This window comes from Nelumbo nucifera, chromosome 3 (genome assembly GCF_055504915.1).
Source record: "Nelumbo nucifera cultivar China Antique chromosome 3, China Antique-T2T, whole genome shotgun sequence".
NCBI lineage: Eukaryota > Viridiplantae > Streptophyta > Magnoliopsida > Proteales > Nelumbonaceae > Nelumbo > Nelumbo nucifera.
In genome coordinates this window covers 33,166,101-33,190,378 of record NC_142651.1, presented here as the reverse complement: position 1 = coordinate 33,190,378, position 24,278 = coordinate 33,166,101, and the positions used below count along the sequence as shown (strand labels likewise).

General features: G+C 35.9%; 1 protein-coding gene across 1 annotated transcript; it reads right to left on the bottom strand.

The window, feature by feature from the left end:
* Nucleotides 1-1,113: 1,113 nt before the first annotated feature.
* LOC104592041 (uncharacterized) lies at nt 1,114-10,699 on the bottom strand. The gene is made up of 4 exons (XM_010251183.3): nt 10,422-10,699; nt 8,705-10,271; nt 5,550-5,768; nt 1,114-2,320 (listed from the first exon to the last, which is right to left on the bottom strand). The coding sequence occupies exons 2-4, from the start codon at nt 10,187-10,189 to the stop codon at nt 1,235-1,237; spliced, it is 2,790 nt and encodes a 929-aa protein (XP_010249485.2). The 5' UTR covers nt 10,190-10,271; nt 10,422-10,699; the 3' UTR covers nt 1,114-1,234.
* Between the last annotated feature and the right edge of the window lie 13,579 nt (nt 10,700-24,278).

Sequence of the window (24,278 nt, the reverse complement as noted above, 5' to 3'; positions counted from 1 at the left end):
TAAGTAGTACACAATCTTCCACATAGAGTCATAGATAATGATAGTTCACTGAAGATCAAGTATAAAAAAGTTCATAAACCGCCAGTCTCTCCCCTCCCCAGCCATTTCAGTCTTCCCAAATTGCTTTTAGAAGATTCCTTTCCACCAGCCTTGTAAAACCTCATCTTCTTCTTGATCTCCAACCATAAATCATCTATCATCATCCATGCTTTATCCCAACTATATGGGATCAGCTACATGAATCTTGTTTTTCCAATTCATGCTTAATTTTTTTTTCATGCTGCTTCTACTCATGTCTTTTTTGGAATACTCCGAGCTCTTTAATGGTCTAACCCCTTCAATATGTGACAAACCACTTTTTCTTACTGGTGCAGTTGATGGTCTTCCATGCATGTGCCCAATCTCCAACCATAAATGAGAATCCTAATTTCCAACAGTGATGTTCCCAACTGTGAGAGAACTTTGGCTCCTATTAAATTGTAGGTACAATCACCTTTTCACTGTGGATTTAAGGCCACCTCATCGAGCATTCAAAAATTTTGACAAAAAACAAGGAGGCATAGATTCATCATCCACCCTTAAAAGTGATTGTACCTACAATTTAAAAGGACTGGAAGTTATTTCCCCAACTGTTCAGGGTCTTGGGAGGATGAACTGGATACAGAACTAACCTTCTGTCCTGTAGAGAGACTGGGCCGAATGGGCCCTAGTGATTTATTTTTATTAGTACTGTTCTTTTATATTGTTTATTTGTTAATGGGCCTAATTCTTATGGGCTTATTAACTCTTCTCTATTTTTTTAAGTAAGTGATGAATTGGCTGCCCACTTGAGGGCAAATTTGTAATTAGCCTTGATTTGGTAAAATATTAGAGAGCTAGGAGAGAGCCAGAGAGGGATCGAACTTTCTCTTTCTTCTCCCTTCTTCTCTTTTCTCCCTTCTTTTCTTGCTGAAAGTTGAGAACTATTTACAGATTTATTGATTTGAATCACATCTTGTCCAACCTTTCATGAGTCAGCCACTCTCATACCCAAAGCTGAATTCTAAATTCTAATGATGGTCAGCCCGAGAAATGGTCTGGTTTTTGGACTGCCTCTCCAAAGGACTAAAATCATAGAAAATGTAGAAAAAAGCAATAACTCAGAACCAGAATACATAGTACACAGATGATAATTCACTGAAGATCGAGTATAAAACAGTATATAAACCACCAGTCTCTTTCCTCCCCAGCCATGTCAGTCTTCCCAAGTTGCTTTTAGATGATCCCTTTCCACCAGCCTTGTAAAAAACTCCCCAGCTCCTCGATCTCCACCTGTAAATGGAAAGCCCAATATCTTACTTATCTTCACCATACGCTTTATTGATTCCTTGTCCACAGTTGAGTCATGATGCACTTCTGAATCTTTGTAAATAGGATTGAGTGTCTGGTATGGCTCTCTTTTAAGAAGTCTCTGAAAATACGATACCTTCAGTCCATTAGCCCTACCAATTTCAGAGCGTACAAACCTTGAACAGTTCCCTAAAGCACCAGTCACTATGACACATGTTCTATTGTCAGCCAGATTGACAAGAGACACTATTGCCTCTGGTTCAGTCACTGAAGAAGCATCCACCAGAAAAATATGACTAAAATGGCCAGCACATATTCCGTGCTCATGGAGCCGGGCGCTAGTAATATAGGTTGAAATTATCACTTTAAAATTCTGGAGCTCCTCAACTGAAGGCCAAGTAAATAACTCCTCCTCCTCTTCGTAAGAGCACAAAGGGAGGATATCATCAAGTACATCGTCATAACCTCTAAATGTAGCATTTCCTCTGAACATGTGGGACTTAGGAATCTCCTTCATCAAGCTTCCGAGCAACAAATCGCATGCTCTATTCCTGGATGTGCTTACGAGGATCCTACAGTCTGGAGAAGTTTGGTAAAGTTGGATGATCAATTTCTTAATAACCACTCCAGTTGTTGATAGTGTATCATGATGGGGATCTACAGAGAGTTGGCCCTCAATGAGATGAAGCCGTGAGCCACTGAGCAACCGTGATATCGTCTGTGCTAACAAGATCTCTTGAAGTTTGAGATTTTGATCAGAAGAGATGCCAAGTGAGGCAGGGATGCTGACTTTAGATACTTCATCAGGGAAGAGAAAGCTCCAGAAAAAAGGATCATATGATGCCTCAACTGCTTGGTGAGCCCGTTTTAAGCAGAATCTATTCAATTCGAAGGTAACATTATGCTTGCAGTTCCATGTATGTTGAGAAAGAAAATCACCTCCAAATTCAGCAATTATGAGGTTTCTTTGCCTCACAGCATAAATAATCCCCTATTTGGTAATTATGAACATACATATAAGATTTTGTATTTAGTAATGAATTTCGATTATGAAACTAAACATCACCATACACATATAATCAATTCATTTTCTACAAAAATACAATATGAGTTCCATTTTATGTCCAAAAGTTCCAAGGTAGATCTGTATTCAAGAAGCTAAGTATGCAATCTAAACTTAAGTGGGGAAAAAGAGAGAAAATGAAGTTACTGAGCTAATGGCACTCTGGGGAAAGTGTCCCTATATTCAAAGAAAATATGGAGGTATTCTGCTGAGTTTCTCAAGCTACAAATATGTACAAAGGTCAAAACTCAAATAGAAAACCAAAGTGCGCCACTATTTAACTTTACTTATTGAATGATCCTCACCATTTACCAAACATCATTATTGTGTTGGACCATAAAATGTTCACAACCTAGTTCACATAAGTGAAAAATGACTAAAATCATAAGAAAACTACCATGGCCAATGGTTAAATTAATGTCTATTTTACAGGTTGTAATTACTGGACAGAGGTGCAAAAATATTGAATGGTATCATACTTTCTCTATCTGTGTTGATGACTGATTTCTATCCCATAGAGAACGAATACAAATATATGGTGCCAACATGAATTTTAGATATTTACTAACAAAAAACTTGAATTTTAGATGGGCAATCCCTCAGAAGATAAAAAACACTTGAATTTTAGCTGGACAATCCCTCATTTGATAGGAATCATTGTGGCATTATTGATGTATGTTAATTGTGATAACTAGGGTTCTATACATATTGGATTGAACCCTAGGTTCCACAAGTGAATACTCCCACCTGTGAGATAGGAATCATCTTTGAGAACATTCAGAATGAAGAGGTGAATACCCCCACCTTTGAGAACTGTATGCCAATTAGAGGGCTTGTTCACAAAGGGGTTGCATCAACCCCTGATTGATTTTATCATCAACAAGCTGGATCTATATCACATATACACTCCAGCTCGAGGGGGTGTGTTGAGCATAGACTGTTATTTCATTTATTTAGACCTGGGTATTATTGCCTTTTTTCTTATTACTTAAATAGGGTGGTTAGGAAGTTATGAATTCTTTTTAGTTATGTGGTGATCTATGAATAGAGACCTGGATGGCTGGGATACGTATCTGCCCCTATATTTTCTGTTCTATTCTTCTTTTCAGGTCTGATATCATACTAGAGATTTCTTCCATTATACTGGAAACCTCTTCAAGGAACAACTGTTGCATCTTCTACATTGAGGTTTAGATCAAGGACACTCCTAACCTAATACTTAGATTTCCCTTTAGGAGACAGATACATATCAAAGTCGATATAGGGGCCAGTCATTGAGAGATTTGAAAGAAGGCTAATAGCTTGGAAGTGAAAGTACTTGTCAAAAGGTGGGAACCTTACCTTGATCAAAATCAACCTATCAAACCTAACCACATACAAATTTATCTTTATTCTTTATTTCCTATCCTAGTTTGTGTGGAGGAAAGGCTGGAAAAAACTAGCAAGGGATTTTTTGTGGCACAGTTGGAAAGGAGATCAGAAAATTTATCTAGTAGAATGGGGAAAAAACACATATGGAGGAGGCTTATTGCAAACACATTTGGAACTAAAAATTTTGATTGGGACCTGGGGATTTCTACAAGCACATATGGCTACTTGTTATGGAAAGGGATTCAAAAATGCTACCCCTCCTTCATAAATGGGTTGAGGTACAAGATTGAAAAGGGAAATAAGGAGTACATTTGGCAAGAGCCTTAATGGGAATTTTTCCCGGCTCTATTTACAGTTGCAACAGACAGAGGCAGTAGAAGTGAATTAGAATTAGGTGCTATGGGACAGGATGGTATAGAAATCTTCTTTCAAAAGAAAGCTAAATGACATGGCTGAGGAACTATGAGAATGCTTCTTGGCACTACAGACGTGTCAAAAGAGAGACAAGGAATTTAGCTACAGAGCTGGATGCAGGTTTCAACTGGATACAAAGAACAAAAAACAACATGGTGGATTCAATGGAAAAATCAGGGGTGAATAGGGCAGAATTGTTTTGGGAAACGTGCCACAATGATGTATTGGTGGGGTTGGATAGATGAGTGTAGTCTGGCGTAATAATAATATCTTTGTACATATTGTTCTTTGTTTTTAATATCAATAATGACTGGGGAATAAAAGAGTTGGTCAATTTGATATTGAAAATTGGTGATAACCTTTCAGTGCCAGACCAGGACAGTAGAATCTGGATATGGGACAGATCAGAAAAATTCTTAGTCAAATCTTTTTACAACCAGCTTAACAGACAAATAAGGGACAACTTCCCTTATAAATAGATCTGGCATCCACCAGTCCTATACAAGGTAACAATTTTGGTTTGTTCAGCTACCTTGGGAAAGTTTGTCATGTGAGATAAGCTAATTAAAAGGGGTATGGTGATACCAGAACCAGGCTGCCTTTTGTCAGCAGGTACTGGAAACTGCTGATACTTTTTCCTACACTGTCAGATCAGCTCTAAACTCTATGCACATTTCAGCAACATAATTTCAATTGGTGCTACTCAAGAACAATGGGGGAGTTTCTACAGAATGGAAAGGAAGCTAAAGAAGAAATGGTGATAAGGAGGGCAATGGCTGAAGTTCACTCTAGGGCAGCAGCCCATCAGTAGAACATAATTAAAACAGGGAGCCCACAACTCAGATCTTTGGTTGTATGGAGTCATATCTTTTTCCTACACTGTCAGATCAGCTCTAAACTCTATGCACATTTCAGCAACATAATTTCAATTGGTGCTACTCAAGAACAATGGGGGAGTTTCTACAGAATGGAAAGGAAGCTAAAGAGGAAATGGTGATAAGGAGGGCAATGGCTGAAGTTCACTCTAGGGCAGCAGCCCATCAGTAAAACATAATTAAAACAGGGAGCCCACAACTCAGATCTTTGGTTGTATGGAGTCATATCTTTTTGTCATTTCATTGTATTATCTCAATGTACATAAGATTATATGTGTACATGATTGCTTGATTTAGGCTGATAATACAATGCTTTGCCTTTCCATCCTCAAAAACAAAATTAAAGAAAAAAAATTGAGGAGATTTGAGTCATGACTTCACAACCTAAAGGAAACTGAAATTAAATTACAAATTTGAAACTATGCATGATTTTTAATTTCTAGGCTAAGTTCCTTTTCTTTGTTCACATTGATGCCAACAAATGTTCAAGAACTAACCTGAAATTGAACTTCCTTTCCTGAAGGCCGTACATAGACATAGTCCCTTGATAAAAAGAATGGTCGATGCTTGGGGTCCAAATCAATTTGGAATTCTACAAATATCTTTTTGTCACTTTTCTTTTTCTTGATTGCTTCTCGCTTCTTCTTGATCTCTCCTTTATGCAATTTCAGAGTGACATTAGGCAAATGGAAATCCTTCCATTTCTCTTTCCACTTCTGTTGTGAAGGACAGAGCACAGTAGGAAAAGTTGAGTACAATCTAAGCAAAAAAGGAAGAAGATTGCATGAAAAACAAAAATAGTAAATAAATGATTAAAATAAATATGCTAAATACAACAACATATTGCATAAATAGAAGCTCCAAGCACCCCTCTTTCGTTTGCACTGTTATACTTCATTTTCTCTCAGTTGAAAAAAAAAAGAAAATTCAGGTACAAAAAGTAATGGTGATCAAAAACCTTTAAAGAAGCAGATATAGAGACAGAATTATTTGTAGTCTGAGTACTATAAATTTTAACTACAATGTCCTTGATTAACTCCTTGATATCAATGGTAATTGCATGAGTAGGAAACAAGTCAAAAGTGTTGGAAATGCTGTATGGAAATACTATAAAAATCATAGACATGGTGGAAACATTGTGAAATATGTGAAGATATAGAATGATATTTTATGAAATGATAAAATAAGCATGGGTACAACCTTTTAAATTATTATCCTGTTCCAAACTATCAAAAAAAGCTAAGAAACTAAAGTTAATAAACATCCATGAACTACAGGAGTCAAAGTTACATCATAGAGTGAGTTCAAGCAAGAGTTAAACATAGAAAGCACAAATGGTTCTAATAGATCAACCAAACGGTCCATTACATTAATAAAAACTAAAGGTTCAACTTCATGTTTGAAAATAATTTCGAGTTGGCTAAAAGTGATAATCATGTCCATTAGGAAGGCAATAATAATGCTACTCCACATATGACATATCTACAATATTGTTGCCAACTTATGCTTTAATACCATCTCTTGTACTCTACATAGTGTCAGAAGTTTTCAATGGGGAATATGTCAGTTCTAGTAATATTTTGTTCAGTCCCCAGGGAAATAGAAATATGTTGTGGAAATATTAGGAACTTTTGTTCACACTTAATACATATTGAGTTACTTAACAACAAAAAAAAAAGGAAACATATGGTCATTTAATTTTTTTTTTTTTTGGGGGGGGGGTATTTTGATAGATCCACTATTTTAATAGGTTTTGAAGCATATTCCTGGAGGTGTGCGCACTCAAAATTCCCTAAAGCATATTCTGAAGGCATGGATGCCTTTGATGCATATATGCCTCATGCAAAAGGCGTTTTAAATGCATACATCTCATGCATCTAATTCATGCCTTGGAAGAAGAAGATCATGCCTATTTTCCACTTACTAATGCTACTCCTCTTGAGGATGCTTACACCTCTTGCATTTTGAGCTCCCTCATGCCTCCGGGTAATGGAATGCCTCATGTTATGCCTCCGCGTTTTAAAACTTTGGGTAGATCCAGTGGAGATAAAGGTGGCATGGATAACAATTGAGGAGGTAGAAAGATGGAAGTGGCATAGAGAGATAGGGAGATGGCTTAGAAGAAAATGGAGGAGGCTCAGATGAATACAGCAAGCATAAAAAAATCAATAAAACCAGTATATTGAATAGAGAAAATCAGAACCTCCAACCACCACTTTCACATTTTGCATGTTTTTACAGTATTCCAATACATTGTGGAATTGAAAAATCAAGCAATAAAAGCAATGACATTCAACAGTCTTCAGGTAAAAAATATATGTAAATACATTTATTAAAAAAAACCTACAGAAAAAGTTTCTAGTCTGAATAATAAAGCAAATTTCCACCATTACACTAACCACAGAAAAACATGTGGTGGGTAAGTCAAATTTGATATGTTGGACTTGGGTCATCTAGGAGGGATGCCAGGATGCCTAATGACTTTGATACAAGTTCTGTGCCGCTATATTTGCATGTTAACGGTTAACCAAAGTTACAAATGACTCTAGCAAGCCAATTTTCAGTTATTAGGGAAGAATTTATATAAGGATTAAGGAAAAAAAAAAAAGAAAAGGCAGCAGGAGAAAAATTAATAATCCAGATGAGTAAACAAAGCATAAATAAGATAGCTACAAAAATGAGCTAAGAGCCAATGGATCTAAACACCTGCAACCACCCAAGAGAAGGAACAAATAAGGAAATCCTTGAGCTCATGGGATAAAATCATCATAGTGGATTCTCAAAATATAGACCTCATGGAGGCCTTGCAGAGCAGGAATCCTAGGTCAAAAAGAAGCCAAGTGCAACTGCTTGCAGTAGTTGATCAAGATACAGTTGCTAGCATTTTGTTAGATATGTATAGAGAAGATACTATTGAATTATTCTGCAAAATATATAGAAAAAAGATTGAACATAATGATATTTATACTTGTTCAAACTAATAGCAAAAGGGAGCCGCGTGCAACTGCTTGCAGTAGTTGATCAAGACACAGTTGCTAGCATTTTGTTAAATAAGTATAGAAAAGAGATCATTGAATTATGCTGCAAAAGGAATAGAAAAAAAACCCTGAAATAATGATATTTATACTTGTTCAAACTAATAACAACATTTCTATTGCAGTTCATTTAAATTCTTATAATCACTTAATTGCCACTATCTACAATATTCTTCTTTCCCAATAGAAAGTTCAGCAAAGATCGCCAACTAAAAAAAAAAATGTAGCTTGCAAACTCCATGTATTCAAAAAGATGTCATAATTATGGCATCAGAACTGAATAATCAGAATTTACAAATACCTTTTATGGTTTGGCATATTTTTCTTTGGATATCACAGATTAGATATACACATTATAACTGATAGAGATTATTCATGATAGAAAGTGAAAATCATTTCTATACGTGAAGGGGACATATCAAATAGATTTTATACAATTTGCCAGTGGCAAACAGAGTCTTAACCACCAACCTATAGGTGTTGGGTTACCCTAAACTTAATAGTCATGCAAAACTTGTCGGATTCGTTAATAAAGAAAAGAATTCTTAACAGAGATGATAAGAATTATTTAATCAACTGTTAATGATTAATCCTTTTAGATAAGGGTTGTTCTATACCTCAACGTAGAAGTCCTCAGCATAAAGCAAAGCAGCAAAATAGTCTTTATAGGTTGACGGAGATAAAGGTTTCTTGAGAACTCCAGGTACAATGTCCTTCTCGATCAAATCCTTGAAATCCTCAGGAATTGCATAAATAGGTATGTTATGCTTCTTTACCCAAATTTGCTTTGTGGGTTGTTTTGGTAGGTCTGATGGAGTTGGAGAAAATGTTGACTTAGAGAAAACTGGAGGAAGTTTGGAGATTTGAGGTAGCACAGTGGAAGACGATGATGACAAGGTTGGAGATGGCCCAGTGGAGGATGGAAGCGACTTGGTGAAAGATTGTAGTGACCCAGAGGAACATGAAGATGGCTTGCAGGAAGGTAACACAGTGGAAGACGATGATGACAAGGTTGGAGATGGCCCAGTAGAGGATGGAAGCGACTTGGTGAAAGATTGTAGTGACCCAGAGGAAGATGAAGATGGCTTGGAGGAAGGTAGCACAGTGGAAGACGATGATGGCAAGGTTGGAGATGGCCCAGTGGAGGATGGAAGCGACTTGGTGAAAGATTGTAGTGATCCAGAGGAACATGAAGATGGCTTGGAGGAAGGTAGCACAGTGGAAGACAAAGACGAGGTTGGAGATGGACCAGTGGAGGATGAAAGCGACTTAGTGGAAGATTGAAGTGGCCCAGAGGAAAATGAAGATGACTTAGAGGGAGAGGAAGTCAGCCTAGATGAAATTGGAGGCCGCTCAAAGGAAGATGGAGGTGGCCCAGAGGAGGATGGAGAAGCCTTGGAGGAAGAATGATGTTGCCCAGAGGAACATGGAGACAACTTAGAGGGAGATGAAAGAACCCCAGATGAAGTCAGAGGTGGTCTGGATGAAAATTGGGGTGGTCTAGAGGAGGACAGATGTTCCTTCGAGGGAGATGGAGGCACCCCAGAGGAGGCTGAAGGTAGCTTAGACAAAGGTGGAAGTGGGTCACAAGAGGACAGAGGCGGCTTGGATGAAGATTGAGGTGGTTCAAAGGAAGATGGAGAGGGCTTGGAAGAAGATGGAGGCTTTACAGAGGAACACTGGGACGGCTTAGAGGAAGACAGTGATGGTCTAGAGGAGTCTGGAAGTGGATTAGGTAACCATGGAGATGACTTGCAGGAAGATGGAGGCGTAGTCGCAGAGGAGGTTGGAGGTGATGTGAAGGAAGATGATGAGGACTTGGAAGAATGCAGATCAGGTAGGTCAGTCAAAGGAGATGTTGAATTTTTTGGCACCTGAGAAACACGGTAAGAACTTTCCAATGAGCTGTTGATGCGTTGCTGATTAATAACTCTGGATGGATAAGATAGTGGTGAAGGAGGACGTATTGTGGTGTGATCAGTGTTTGTGAAATAACTCAGTGAAGGAGAAGGGCTCCTATCTAGAGTTACATAGTGATGACGGTTGACATCATCTTCGTTGCAGCACAAGAGACATCGCAGAATTTCAAGAAAAAAATCCATTTTTTTCCTTCTCAAGAATCCACAAAGCAAGGTAGCATGCAAAGGAAGATCGTTCGTCGTCAGAATTCAAAACTTTGAAGATCTGGAATCAGAAGAAAGTCCGACTAGTATGATTAAAATTTTTAAGAGATAATACATTGATCATAATGGAAACCGGCTGCAGCAGCATATATCAAACGCAAAGAAACACAGAAACACGTCGTATTTGCTTAGAGAGATCAGAAAAGCTAACCTTTCGAAGAATCGGAATACAGAGAATTCTGGGTAGCCTAGGTTTCAGAGAGCAGGCATGCAGTCGATGATCTTCGTAGTGACCTCAGTATCATGTTGGTCAGTGTGCTGCCATTTCTGCATATAAAACTTCCAGGTATATAAACTGGTAATGGTGAGGATCGAAGAAAGCAGCCGCTCTCGACGAATTCTAGCATTTGGTCGACTCCTTGGAAGCTCCAAGTGCGTTGGTAAAGCTGACAGTGCACTTTAGCAGCTCAGTAAAGAAGAAGACAACTTAGCACAGTTATGTAGACTTAGCGAAGAGAAGTCAATTCAATTAAAGGGTGAATTGCTAAAACCTCAATTAGTTTTCTGATAATAGCTAAAACCTCCCCTTCTGAGGTAGATTTCTCTGTTTCCGCCCCGTTTGATGCGTCATGTGATGGCTTTTTAGAAGCCTGGCACCCCTATTTTTCACTTTTCCTGTATGGTTGGAAAAAGATTTATTATCAAAAGACTCAGTCATGAAAAGATGTACATCAAGATCTTTATACAAAAACTCACATTGTATTTTAATTGTTAAATCTTTAACTCACATTGTCTTTTGGTTGTTAAATCTTCCAAAAGATATTTCAAAAAAAAACTGTCAATCTTCCATCTTCATCTGAACATGCCATTTAATTGTTTTTCATGTCAAGCAATTTACTACCATTCACAACGACCTCACAGGATCCCATTGTGTATTGAGAACATCTCCCATAAATTATAACACATAAGTACGAGAGATGTTCTCAATGCACGGTGGGATGTGCCTGTGGAGTCGGTGTGAGGCGTCATGTGTGAGGAGCAGATGCGGTCTCGCCATTTATCTCCTCCTTTCCTATGAGGATTTGGAAAATTTCAATTAGTTCGTATCTGTGTCAGTGCGCCCCACATGCACATTTCAGCATGCATTGGGAATTATCATTTGGAGATATTCTCAATACATGGTTGAGATGTGCTGTCGGACATAAATGCGAAATTCACTTTTATTTAAAAATATTTTTAAAAGTTAACTGATGGAAAATTGATAAAAGGGTTAAAGAGTTAGAATAAGAAAATTCAAGAGGTATTTATCACAAATAAAAGTTTAGGCTTAATTTGGAAGGAGTACAAATGCAAATATGTACAGTGCAAACCATGAATCCATACAAAATAATACAAAATATAAGATTTTGCACTCTACATATTTGCATTTATACTCCTTCCAAACTGAGTCTTAGGGATTAATTATCATTACCGGGCAATGAATAATTTACTCTAATTATTTTTATAATAAATATCAATTTATATTATATAAATTATTGGTGCAGGTCATGAGTTATATCAAAGTAATCATGTCATTCTTTATAAAAAAATATAATATCATTAATCAAGAAGAATAAAAGACCCTACAATCTACACCACCAGGGATGTGTAAGATAAAAGATTAGTTCCATAGGGGCAGTCTCAACATCTGAAGATAACCGTAGGACAAGCATTATATTGTCAAGCTCGGCTGCACTAACTCGTCATTTCCAAACTCAGAACTCTCCCAATAAGTAACCCAGCACAGAAGCCAATAAGGGGGGAGCCCCTAGCTAGGCAGTTTGATGTTTTTAGAACCTCCTAAATAGCCAACTGGCAAAGCTCAAATCATATAAGTGGGTTGTGGTTTTTAAAAAATTCTATTGATCTCTATTTGGTTTGCAGGAATAGGAGTTTAGAATCGAAATTGGAATGAGCTATTCTGATTATAACTGTTTGGTTGGGTAGAAATGGAATTCCATTCTCATTCCTGGTGGAATGGCATTCCCCCATTGAGGGAATGGCCATTCCCTCTCCCTCCCTTGAAAATAAAATCCCATTCCTGCTGATTCCAATTTTCATTTCTATTCCTGTCTGAACCAAACAGAGTATGAGAACATATATATACCATTCTGATTCTAAAGAATTTCGATTCGGATTCTGATTCCTATTCCCACTGCAAACCAAAAGAAATGTTTTGGAGCAACACAAATCCGGCTTTCTTCTTGACATGATAAATGACTCCAATTCTCCATGGAATACGGATCTATAATTACATCATCACAAATCTGGCCCATGGGCTAGCATGAGTGATTAGAATTGCCTAGCAGATGATGCAGACAAAGCTGGAGGCCAGGCCTTGAAACAGCTAGGGTTAGTAAAAGGCACAGGTCTTGGATCTTGAACGTTTCAGGCTACATTTGGCATTCCTTATTTTAAGAACTTATCTCATTTTTACGGTTAAAATGCCACTATGGACACTGAGTTTTTAACTGTAAAGAGGAGGTAAATCCTTAAAATAAGAAATACCAAATGCAGCCTAATTGGATATGGACTAACCCCAAATGGTGATGCAATTTTGGGGATGAAGGGTCTATGTAGTATGTATAAGTTAGCCAGAAAGTCAGATGTCTTTAGAAACAATAGCAAGAGATGGAACAAAGAGGTCTTTCTTAACACTAAAGAAAATAGAAATAAAATCAAGAGTTAATTACAATCTCTTGCAAGTAGACCTGTTCATGACCTAGGCTGGGTTTGGGCTGGACTTTGCCTCTATATTAATAAAACATATTTAGGCCTGAGCCCAAGCCTGGCCCAACCATTAGGCCTAGATCTTGAGCCCAAACCCTAGGCCCAAATCTGAAGGCCAACCAAAAAGTTGGGCAAGAAGATTTCTTTTTGTCTTTATTCAGCAACAAAACAGATTTATTTATATGTCAGGTTGGGCTGGTGCTTGGATAGGGATTTTTTGAGAAAGCCCGAGCATGGTTCCAAAAAGTCGGCTTGGTGTTTGGAGCTGAAGCTAGAGACTGAGCCTAAAATCTTGTTCAAGCCCAACCATGAAGGGGACAGGTCAGGTCGAGCCAGCCCATTGAGCTCCCACTACCCAGCCCATAAATAGGTTTACTTGTGAGCCCAACAAAGCATCTTAAAATTGGCCAAAATGGGCCAGGACAAAGCCCAAAGTTTGGATTGGTATAAGTAGGATCATTTCAGTTAGGAAATTTACCATTTTGCCCCCACAATTGAAGATGACAATAGATTTATATGTTATGATAAATAACATTATCAACAATAAAACATTTATAAAATATAAATAAGAAAATAAAAAGTTATAAAGTATTAATAAAATACTATTTTATTTTTTATTAGTCTATTGCTTTTGTTATTGTTTTGTAATTTTAACTTCAGTATTTTATTACACTATTATCATCATCATCATTGATAAAATATTAATACTAATAATAAATTAAGCATGAATAAGATGCATGGAGCCATTTTAGGAATAAAAAAAAATAAGAATGTAGTTAGTTTTGATGTTTGGACTTGAGGAATAAGAGGTCTTAAAAGAAGAGAACAGCCTGATGTCCTTGTCTTAAAATATTGTACTTTAGTTTGTAACAATATTTCATGTGTTTGAATCATACATGTAGAACAAGCATGGCAAATCAACTTGCAGAACTGTTCCAGAGAAGCAAATCAAGATGCCAATAGATTAGCTAACATAGCAGTCCATCAACAAGTAGACAGACTTAAATCTTATGCACTCTACTATGACCTTATGGTTAATGTGTATGAGATAAGTACTGATAGGTTGTGTTAACGTTGTAGTCGTTGTGAGTTCTTTAATACATCCTCCTACAGAACTATAGTCTGATCACAATGTAAGAGTCACAGAAAAAAGCAATGGAAAGGTCCACATTAATTCCTCATTCCTGATACGCGATACGGGCACTAAACATAGGATGAAATGTCTTGTATTGCTCGATTTGCAGCAGCCTCTGAAAATACGATATCTCCAATTCGTGCCGCCTAGCAATATCTGAGCGCACCCAATGAGAAAAATTCCCAGAGGAACCAGTCACGATGTGACAGCAGTTTCCATGTTGACCAGATGGACAAGAGACACCATGGCCTCTGGTTCAGTTGCCGAAGAAGCATCCACAAGAAAAATGTGGCTAAAATGACCAGCACTTATGCCATTTTCATGGAGCCTGAAGCTACTGACGAAGGTCGATAATATCACCCTGAAGTTCTGTAGTTCCGCAAGTGAAGGACAAGAAAAGCACTCGATCCCCTTCATATCGGCATGAAGAGAGAACGTCATCAGGCACCAAGTCGAGCTCTCGAGATGCAGCATTTGCTCTGAACATATCTGACACTGGAATCTCCTTCATCAAGCTTTCCAGGAGCACATCACATACTCTGTTGGTGCATGCGCTTATAAGAATCTGATAGCTTGGAGAGGTTTTATTAAGATGGAGGACAGCTTCGATCTCGGATGATCAGTCCTGTTCTTGATGGTTGATTTGTATTAGCCAAACCCAAAAAAGGAGGGCCATCAATGAGATAAGGTGGTGGACCTTTGAGTCTTGATATCTTCTCCACTATAGAGTCCTTGCTGGGATAGTAAGTGCTGAACAATGGAGGGGGGGGGGTGTTGATATCAGCCATCTGGTTAGGGAAGAGAAAACTCCACAACGTAGGCCTGGTGGCAGCTTCAACTGCTTGGTGAGCTCGCTATAAGCAGACTCTGTTAAATGAGAAGCTGACATTATACTTGCGGTTTGGCAAATGCTGGGAATGAAAATCATCTCCAAACTTGGCCAATATAAGGTTGCCCCTAATAATGCAGTGTAGAATACCCTGTTTTGCAATTGGGGTTCCAAATAATCAGACTAAAATAACATCAGTCATGTTCTGTTACAAATGATTTCAGAAGATGAGATCTCTAGAAATTAAACAACTTAGGATCCTTTTGGTGTCTGCAGTCAAAATCGGAATCGGAATGGAACCGAAATCCTTCAGAATGGTCCATTTCCATAGTTTGTTTGGCTCAGACAGGAATGAGAATGGAAATTGGAATCAGCAGGAATAAGATTTAATTCCCAAGAGAGGGGTAGGGAATGGCCATTCCCTCAAATAGGGGAATGCCATTCCATCAGGAATGAGAATCAGATTCCAATTCTACCCAACCAAACAGTTAGAATCGGAATAACCCATTCCGATTCCAATTTCAGACCCCTATTCCCACAAACCAAACGGGGCCTTAGTTTCAAAAGAAAAAGGAAATAAAAGTTAACAGGCCCATATATATTCAAAGAATATAAAGAAGTTCTTATGACATCTTTTCTCGAATTCGGATTAGTTGAACGCTTTAGCTGTTCATCAGGCTGTGGCACCAATGATAATTCTCCATGTACACCAGTGATAAAATACATGGGCCCACACTGAGAGGACGAATGATCGTGAGCCCCATGTATTTTATGACTGATGCGGAGTATTATTATTGGTTCCACAGCATGCTGAACAGCTAAAGCGTTCAGCTAATCCTATCTCTCTTTTCTCAATCTAAAAGGTCAGATGAAATTCACCATTAGACCAACTGCACCAACGCTGAGTTTGGTTGCGGTAGAAATTTCATTTGCACCGGTATAAATGCATATTGGAGTGCAAAAGGGCTGAGTGTAAATTCTGGTTGATTTTTTTTGCTTCAGATTTCAGTTCACTAAGCAATAATTTTAGCCACAATGACTTTCACACATCAAGTGTCATTGCTCTAAATTCAACTTCAACACTTGACCTTGTAACTACATTCTATTTTCTGCTATACCACCAAATCACCTCCAACAGATAGACAATATCCAGATGTAGATCTCCAATACCTAGTTGGTATCTATATAAACTTCAACCCCAAAGATATCCATGATTAGAAAAGAGAATTGATCCCTTTGCACTGAGATGCCTTCAAATATCTCAAAATTTTATGAGTAGCCTCAAGTTTGGGGTTACCTAACCACCCTACTTTTACAAAAGCCCTCTTAATGGATTTAAAATTCATTAAATAATAATTTAAAAATAAAAAATTCATTAAATCATTAATAATAAATAAATGTAAAATGTTCAAAATAAAATAATCATATAATAATAAAGAAATAATTTATATAAAATAATTAAAAATACAAATTTATAAATAAAATATAAATAAAATTATTAAATTAATTATTCATTATTTAATATAGAAACATCTTGGATTTTAAAAATTAAGACTAACCAAGTAGATTTATCCATAAGTTCCATATTGTAAGACATACACTCCTAGATAGCACTCGGATTACCAGACAAGTTGACTACATTCAAAGATCCAGACCAGAAAAGCAAAAAAGAAAATTTTTAATGTTAAGAGCTCATAATTAGGGTTATTCATGAAATGAGTCAAACTAACCAAATCGATCCAATTCAAATTGGTTTGGATTGATTTTCGGTTTATAAATGTGAAAATCGACAAAAAACCAAACCCGCTCGCCTTTAAGACAATAAATTTAAATAATGTTTGGTAAGTGTTTACTTACCTATTAAAGACTCTAGCCATGAAAACATTTTAATGTACATTGGAGCATTAATGAATGATAAATGTTGTCTTTTTATACTTTTTACCTTTTAGACTCTAGCTTTAGCCTCTAGCCTATATGATAAATCAAAACAAACATTAAATGGTGTAGTCATAAACACATTAAATAGATTTTACTTTATGAGTAGCTATATCCCCTTTGATAATGGGCTAGAGGGAGAGAAATTTGCCTTGAAATAAACCTCACATTACTTTTTGGGATGTGAAAATTTGAATCCAAGCATTCATGTTTACGAAAGCCATAGTCTCACTTGACCATTGAGTTGCTTAAGTTATTTGATCATTTGTTTTCATTTTAATATTTGAATGTGTACAAAAAGGTAATATTTAAATTTAAATTTTAAATCTTGAACCTTATAATGATAATCTACATATATTAAGTTATCAATAAAGATAATATAAGTTTTAAACTATATATTATATCTTTATTGAAAATCAAGTTTTTAAAGAACATCTTTCTTTCTTTCTTTTTTTTTCTTGCGGGGGAGGGGGGGAGCAAAGAAAGAACAAGTCCCACGAGTATACCCTAGAACAACCAACCCCAGAACCGACCTTAACAGGATAGGTTCCAGGTTCTACCATGGAACCAAACCGAACCAACCCATGCTCACCCCTAGTGTCAATGACTGTTCATTTAATTAAAATCAATAGAATATAGGTAATCCTATTTGCAAACTGAACAAACTGAAAAACTGACAAACTAAGAGATCTATATTTAGATTGTTTTTCAAGTTATCTCAATTGATTTCTTCGGTTGGATAAATTATATACAACTGAACTGAATCGATCTGTGTACAATCCTACTCAGAATTGTTCTCAAAACTTTTTTTCTTTTCTTAGAGAGATCAGACCATTAGAATTCAAATTTTATTGAAAACCACTAGGGGGTGTTGTTTATACTAAATGAATTTACATAAAAAATTACTAAATAGTATTGACATATTATCTGTTGATAATGAAAAAATATTTAAATTTAAAAAGTATTAAATAATAATTACAAATAATAAGTTTAATTAAAAATGGTAACAAATAATTACAAGTAAAAATATAAATAAAAAATCAATAATTGCAAACTAATAAAAAAGGTATTTAATATTATTAACATTTATTTAAATAATAAAAATGTTAAAATTTTTGATAAATTTATAATTCATCATCATCATGTACACCTTGTCCCAATTATATGGGGTTGTCTACATGAATTATGCCTTGCCACTCCATTCCATTGAATGTCATGTTTAATGAATTTAAAATTTTAAAATAATAAATTAATTAGGTCACTAATAGTAAATAAATATAGAGATATCAAATATAGTACTCAAATAGCTATAAAGAAATAAAAAAAGCATAAAAAATTTATATAACTTAATTAAAATGCCAAATTTACTAATAAAAATACAATTTAAAACTATTACATTAATAATACATAAATATTTAATAGAAAAATACAATAGATATTAAAAATTAAGAATAACCAAATATAAGAGTAGACTTGTAAAATAGACATTTCTCAGATGTTACAACATTCAAATTACCAAACATCTTCGTTCAGAGATCCAAAACAACAAAAAGCAAATTTTGCTTAGAACTATTCCCAAAACTTTTTTTTTTAATTTTTAGAGATCATATTTTAGATTTATTAAGTGACACCAAAGGGAGTGTTTATTTACACTCAATGGACCTCTAAGTGAGTTCTTACTTGGCAACTAAGAGGTCCATTATACTCTTAGTGCATTGAGAGGTATGTTTTATGATTTTTTGTTCTAAAAATGTTCATATACAATTTTTTTTTATTATAGAAAAGCCTATATTCTACTTTTTACCCAAAGCCCTACCTTTCTCTTAAACATCTAAACATGATCATAGGCATACTTGTCAAGGTGACACCTAGGCCGGTGCCTAGGCGCTAGGCAACAAGGCACCCTTGGAGCCTCACCTCACATAATAGCTAAGCAATTGTGTACATTGTGTTACAAAATATTTTTTTATTCTTAATTTTTTGAGATTATAATTATAAAATAGACATTATTAAACTAAAATATTCATTTTGTGTGTTTATATACTAATTTTCTTTTCTTATTTGTTAGGGTTTAATCAATACAGACATTGCTAAATGCTGAATTGAACCCTCATAAATTTAAAAATCTGAACCAATTCTTCAACTTCTTCTTATTCTTCCACCTTTTCTTCTTTTCCTATTACAAAAATAAGGATTCAGCCCCTATATTTTTTGAATTTTCTTTTCTTTCTTCTTTTTCTTCTCATGAATATGTTGATTTTCTATACTTCAACATGAAGTTTATACTTTTCTTGTGAAAATTATGGATAATTATTAAGAAAATATGGTTATGTAACCTAGGGAACTACCCTAGGATATATGTTTTTTATTTTTAAAAAAAAATCTATCACCTAGCCTAGCCGGCACCTTAAAAACTATCATCATATGTTGGACTAGGTGGAGCATCCATGCTTGCCCATATAAATTAATAGTATTATATTTTAAAAATTAAAATTTAATCTAAGACTATATTTAAAATTATAAAAAAGGATATCAAGTTTATTATACATATTTTAATATATTAATATATATATGCATGAATGTTATTCATATAAGCATGTGAACAACACAATATACAATATACATTATCTAAAATTACATAATACATGCATGCATACATACATACATACATATATATATATATATAATACATACATATACAATATAAATAATATATTATTTATTTATATTAAATTTCTAGTATGGGGCAAATTTGGAAGAAAACCTTCTGCCTAGGCCTGGAAATATCCAAGATGGACCATGCTGGGCAATGTAGACCCTAGCAGAAATGATCAACTCTACAAATTTGTTTTTGTTTTTGTTTTTTTTTTTAACTATCTTTTTTAAATCTTCCTTCATTTCAATATCTAAAAGATATTTGATGTCTCTCTTTGCAGATTTTTTTTTTCATAATTTCTTTGTATCATGCAACAGCAGTTACAGTACTTAGATGTAGCAAGGAGATAGTTCAACTTTTTGCCGGGTCTACATATTAATTACATCATTCAAAATATTCAGACAGTTCAGCTGCATTCAAAGGCAAAGAAAAGCAAGAAAGCACACTCTGACCGCTCAGGGTTCAGTTTTGCTTACCAAGGAAGTTGATTATATAGGCTTTTAAAAGAAAAATAGCTTAACCAGTTAGTAATAAGAAGATCAATAAATATGGACTTAGATTTGTATAACTAAAGGACATGACTAACTACATGGTCATATTTTAACAGGTGCAGAATAACAGACATTTACACATCAAATAAAATAGCATTTTCTCCCTTGGTCAAGCAGGATTCTAGAAAGGAAATGATAAAGGCAGATATAATCTATTGAATGTTAAGTAGATTATATCTGTTCATCACTTTCGGCTTCTCCATTGTTGTTGATTGATTAGTGGAAGGTGGCTTCATCATTAATGTTCGGTGAGCAGAGTGGTGGATAAACGGTGGTTCAGTGGTGTTCTAGTGTAACTGCAGTGGTGAACAGCAGCGGTGGTGGTTGCGGTGAGAGATAACACCGCGCGGTGGGAGAGAGGTTGACAAGTACGGTAACAAAGAAGAGTCGAAGAGAGAGATCAGTTGATGATAGTGATGGATGGTGAGGTGAAGATGGTTTTACGAAGATAGCGGTTCGGGGTGCGAGAGGAGGTTGAAGCGGCGATGGACTGGACTTGCAGAGGGTGGAAATGAAGAAGTTGCAAGGGACGATGGCTCTGTGTTTGCGTGGTTGTAGATTGAGAAAATGGTGGGTTACAGTAAGGATAGGTGGTGATGGAAAATGGAGACAGTTGCAGCGAGCATTATGCAACCTAGAAGAATATATGGGAGAAAGAGGGAGAGAGAAATGGGGAGTGACTCTGAAGGTGGCGAATGGATATCACAGCGCGTATGTGAGAGAGGTGGACGGTGGGGGAGAAGAACGTGTAGCTGCGATTGTGCCGGTGATGTGGAAAGAAGTTGAGGCAGAGAATAGCAACCGGGGGGATGGAGAATAAACAGTTTGTTAGAGATAGATAGATAGAGAGAGAGAGAGAGTAAGAAGGGTCGAGATGGTAACGGGACCAGTTTGGTCGGTGGAGATGAACGGAGCAGAAAAAAGAAGGCATGGAGTGACTATGAGCGAAAGACAGCAGAGAGAGAATATATAGGGAAATAGAGAGAAAGATAATGGGAGAGGTAGCGGCAGGAGGAAAGAATGGGTGGAGCTGCGTCCGGTGACCGTGGCCGGAGAAGATGATGACGTCGGCAATGAGAGGAGAGAACACCGGAGGGTGCTTGCTGCTGGAGGTGAAGAAAGAAAGAAGTTGGAAAATGGGAAGAGGAAGGGACGACGAATGAGAATGCGCTCTTTCATATGCCACGACGGTTTCTTTCCAATGAGAGAGAGACAGTTGTTATTGGCCACGGTGTCTATCCATTCAGAAAGTGACACCTGTTCAGAGAAGCTTTCTCGTTACACGAAGTTCAGCGACGGAAGGAAACCGTGAGTCCGTGACGGAATGACTTCTCCGTTATCTCTCTCTCTCCCCATTCCAATTTCCAACAGTCAAAATAACCGCGCGTAAGACATGAATGAGAATGGGAATTCAAATCAGTAAAAATGGAATTTCGTTCCGGAGGGAGGGGTAAGGAATGGCCATTTTCTCAAATTGGAGAATGTCATTCCAGTAGGAATGGGAATGAGATTCTGATTCCATCCAACCAAACAGTTGTTTCTGATTCCGATTTCAGACCCCTATTCCCATGAACCAAATGGGGCCTTAGAATGTAAAATGCAGGTTGTACCTAGACTTGGCAATTGGATTGGGTGGTTTGGGTTTGGGTTGGATCAAGACATTTCAGGTTGATTCGAGTTGAGTTGAATTTCAAGTTAGGTTGCCAAATGCTAAACCCTAACTCTAAATGTTCGGGTTATGGTTGACCCATGGGTCAATTTGGGTCATCCAAAAAAAATCATTGAAATTTAAAAAAAATAAAGAAAAAAAAATATGAAAAATACTAAACTTAAAGGAATTAACCTTAAAATTGCAAATATAAAATAAAAAATCTTGAACAGTTAACAATTCAAAAAGTAAACAATAAAGAGTAAAGACTAAATAGAAAACATTAAAGAGAGGAAACTTCTATCAATGCATAAATAGTCCCAATTAGACTTGGCAATCGGCTCATCAGGTTGATCCATGACCCAACCCAACCCAATCCAACCCAATTTTTTTTCCTAGGTTGAGTCGGGTTGGGTTACTCTCAAATTCAGCTAGTTAAATATGAGACTCTAACCCTATTTTTTCAAGTTGAATTGGATTAGGTTTGTGGGCTGGATCAACTTTTTGCCAGATTTAATCGTATTACTAAAGAAGAAAAGAGAAAAATTACACTTTTGTGTACATACAATTTTAAATAATGGAGTAGAGTGATGATGGTGAATAAAAAGGGTTTTACATTCTGATCTCCATTCCGACCCCATACCAAATTGACCCAAAGGCACTTCACTTACTTTACAATAACAATACCTAATCCATCATGAACCGCTTGAAAAATCTATGATGCAGGAAAAACATGATATTAGAAGAATTTTGATCAATCAAATCCCATCCAACAAATTTTGATAAATAACCCCTTATTGACTACCACGATTGTGATATCAATTGATTGATAAAAAATTTGAGATATCATAGTCGAAAGAGTTTTATTCTAATAAAATTATAACTTTCATAAAATGTTTCTTAGTTATGGGTTTGTTACAATGCACTAAGGCTATTAAAGCTTCTATTCAAATTGTGAGAACCCAAAATTGCCACGTATTACTAAATTTTGTTTCACGAGCACTACCTGACACTTTTTGTCATCATTAGCACAACACCATACCCATAAAACTTGGTAGCAACGGAATTGATCCTATGATCAAAAAGTCTCAGTATCACCCTTTTATACAAACAAAACCCCCTCCCATAATATTTAATTCAAAAATAAAACAAAAAGTAATGGGAGAAAACAATAAGTAAAGCAAAAAATAAAAGGAAAATAGTAGGAAAAAAAGTAGAATATACAATAAATATAAAAATGTTTTTATATTCTATTTTATTTTTGTTATTTTTAATGTTATCTATCTTTTTTCTATTTTAATTAATTATTTTGTTATTTTTCCTATTATTGTCTATTTTATTTTTTAGTTTCTATTATTTAAATATTTCTTTTCTTTTAATTATTTTGGTCTTTAGGATCAAAAATGTCACTTTACAGTTCCATGTAGAAACAATAGGTAGATCTTACTAATAATGTGAAATTATAGAGGGTGTCTTAATAAATGACCCCAAAAAAATGTAATCTTAAGCCATAAGGCTAATTTTCATCCATGAGATCAATTTTGGGTTTAAATGTCATCCATTTGCAACCTTACCCCAAATAATCAAATATTTTTCATGTATTCCACCAATGCCCCTTGCACCTTAGATGCAAAATATGGTGTGGCCATATCAAATTAAATCAATTGTGGTGTGTTCATATCAAATTAAATTGCTCAAAATGTGGTGTGCCCAAATCATTTTTTTATCAACACTTAAATCATTTTTATGATGTTTTTGCAAAGACATCGTCACATAAGGTAAATTCAATGGACAAAATAAAATAGAAATTGTTAATTTTTACTAATTACTATTTAATGTTATCATAATTAATAATTATTATAATGTGTTATATGTTGTATCTTAATTTTTTTGGTAAAGAAAAGAGGGGCACTAACAGAGACGGGGTAGTGCGACCCCAAATATCTTTCCATCTAATTTTCTTGATTTCTCTCTTGTCGTGAGTAGAAGTGGAATCTGAAGAGCAATTGTGACTTAAGTTTGCCAAAATATCCGCCATAAAGTTTGCCTCTCTATGGATATGAGTGAACCTAAGCCCCTTCCGACTGCTTCTACATAACATTTCAATGTCATTGATGATGCTAGACGAGGACTAGGGCTGTTCACAGGTCGGGTTGGGTCGGTTTATTGAGGTTTTTCCAACCGACCCAACCTGATCGGGTTATTTGAGATGAAAATCGAAACCGACCCAGTGTTAAGAAAAACTGACCTGGTCAGTTTGAGTCAGGTTGGGTCGGTTTGGGTCGTTTTCAGATCTAAATTCATCCATGCCCCCCATGGCCCATGTGCCTGTGTGGTGCAAGTTTGGGTTGTCAGATATTTCAGTTTTTATGTAAAACTGAAATATCTTTATTTAATAGTTTTAAATATAAAATATATTTAAATTAAAATTGAAATATATATTTAAATAGATTAGGTCGATTTAATTTAAAATCGAAATATATATTTAAATAGTTAAGTAGGAACTAAATCGATTCGATTCAAATCGGTTTCGGTTTTCACATAA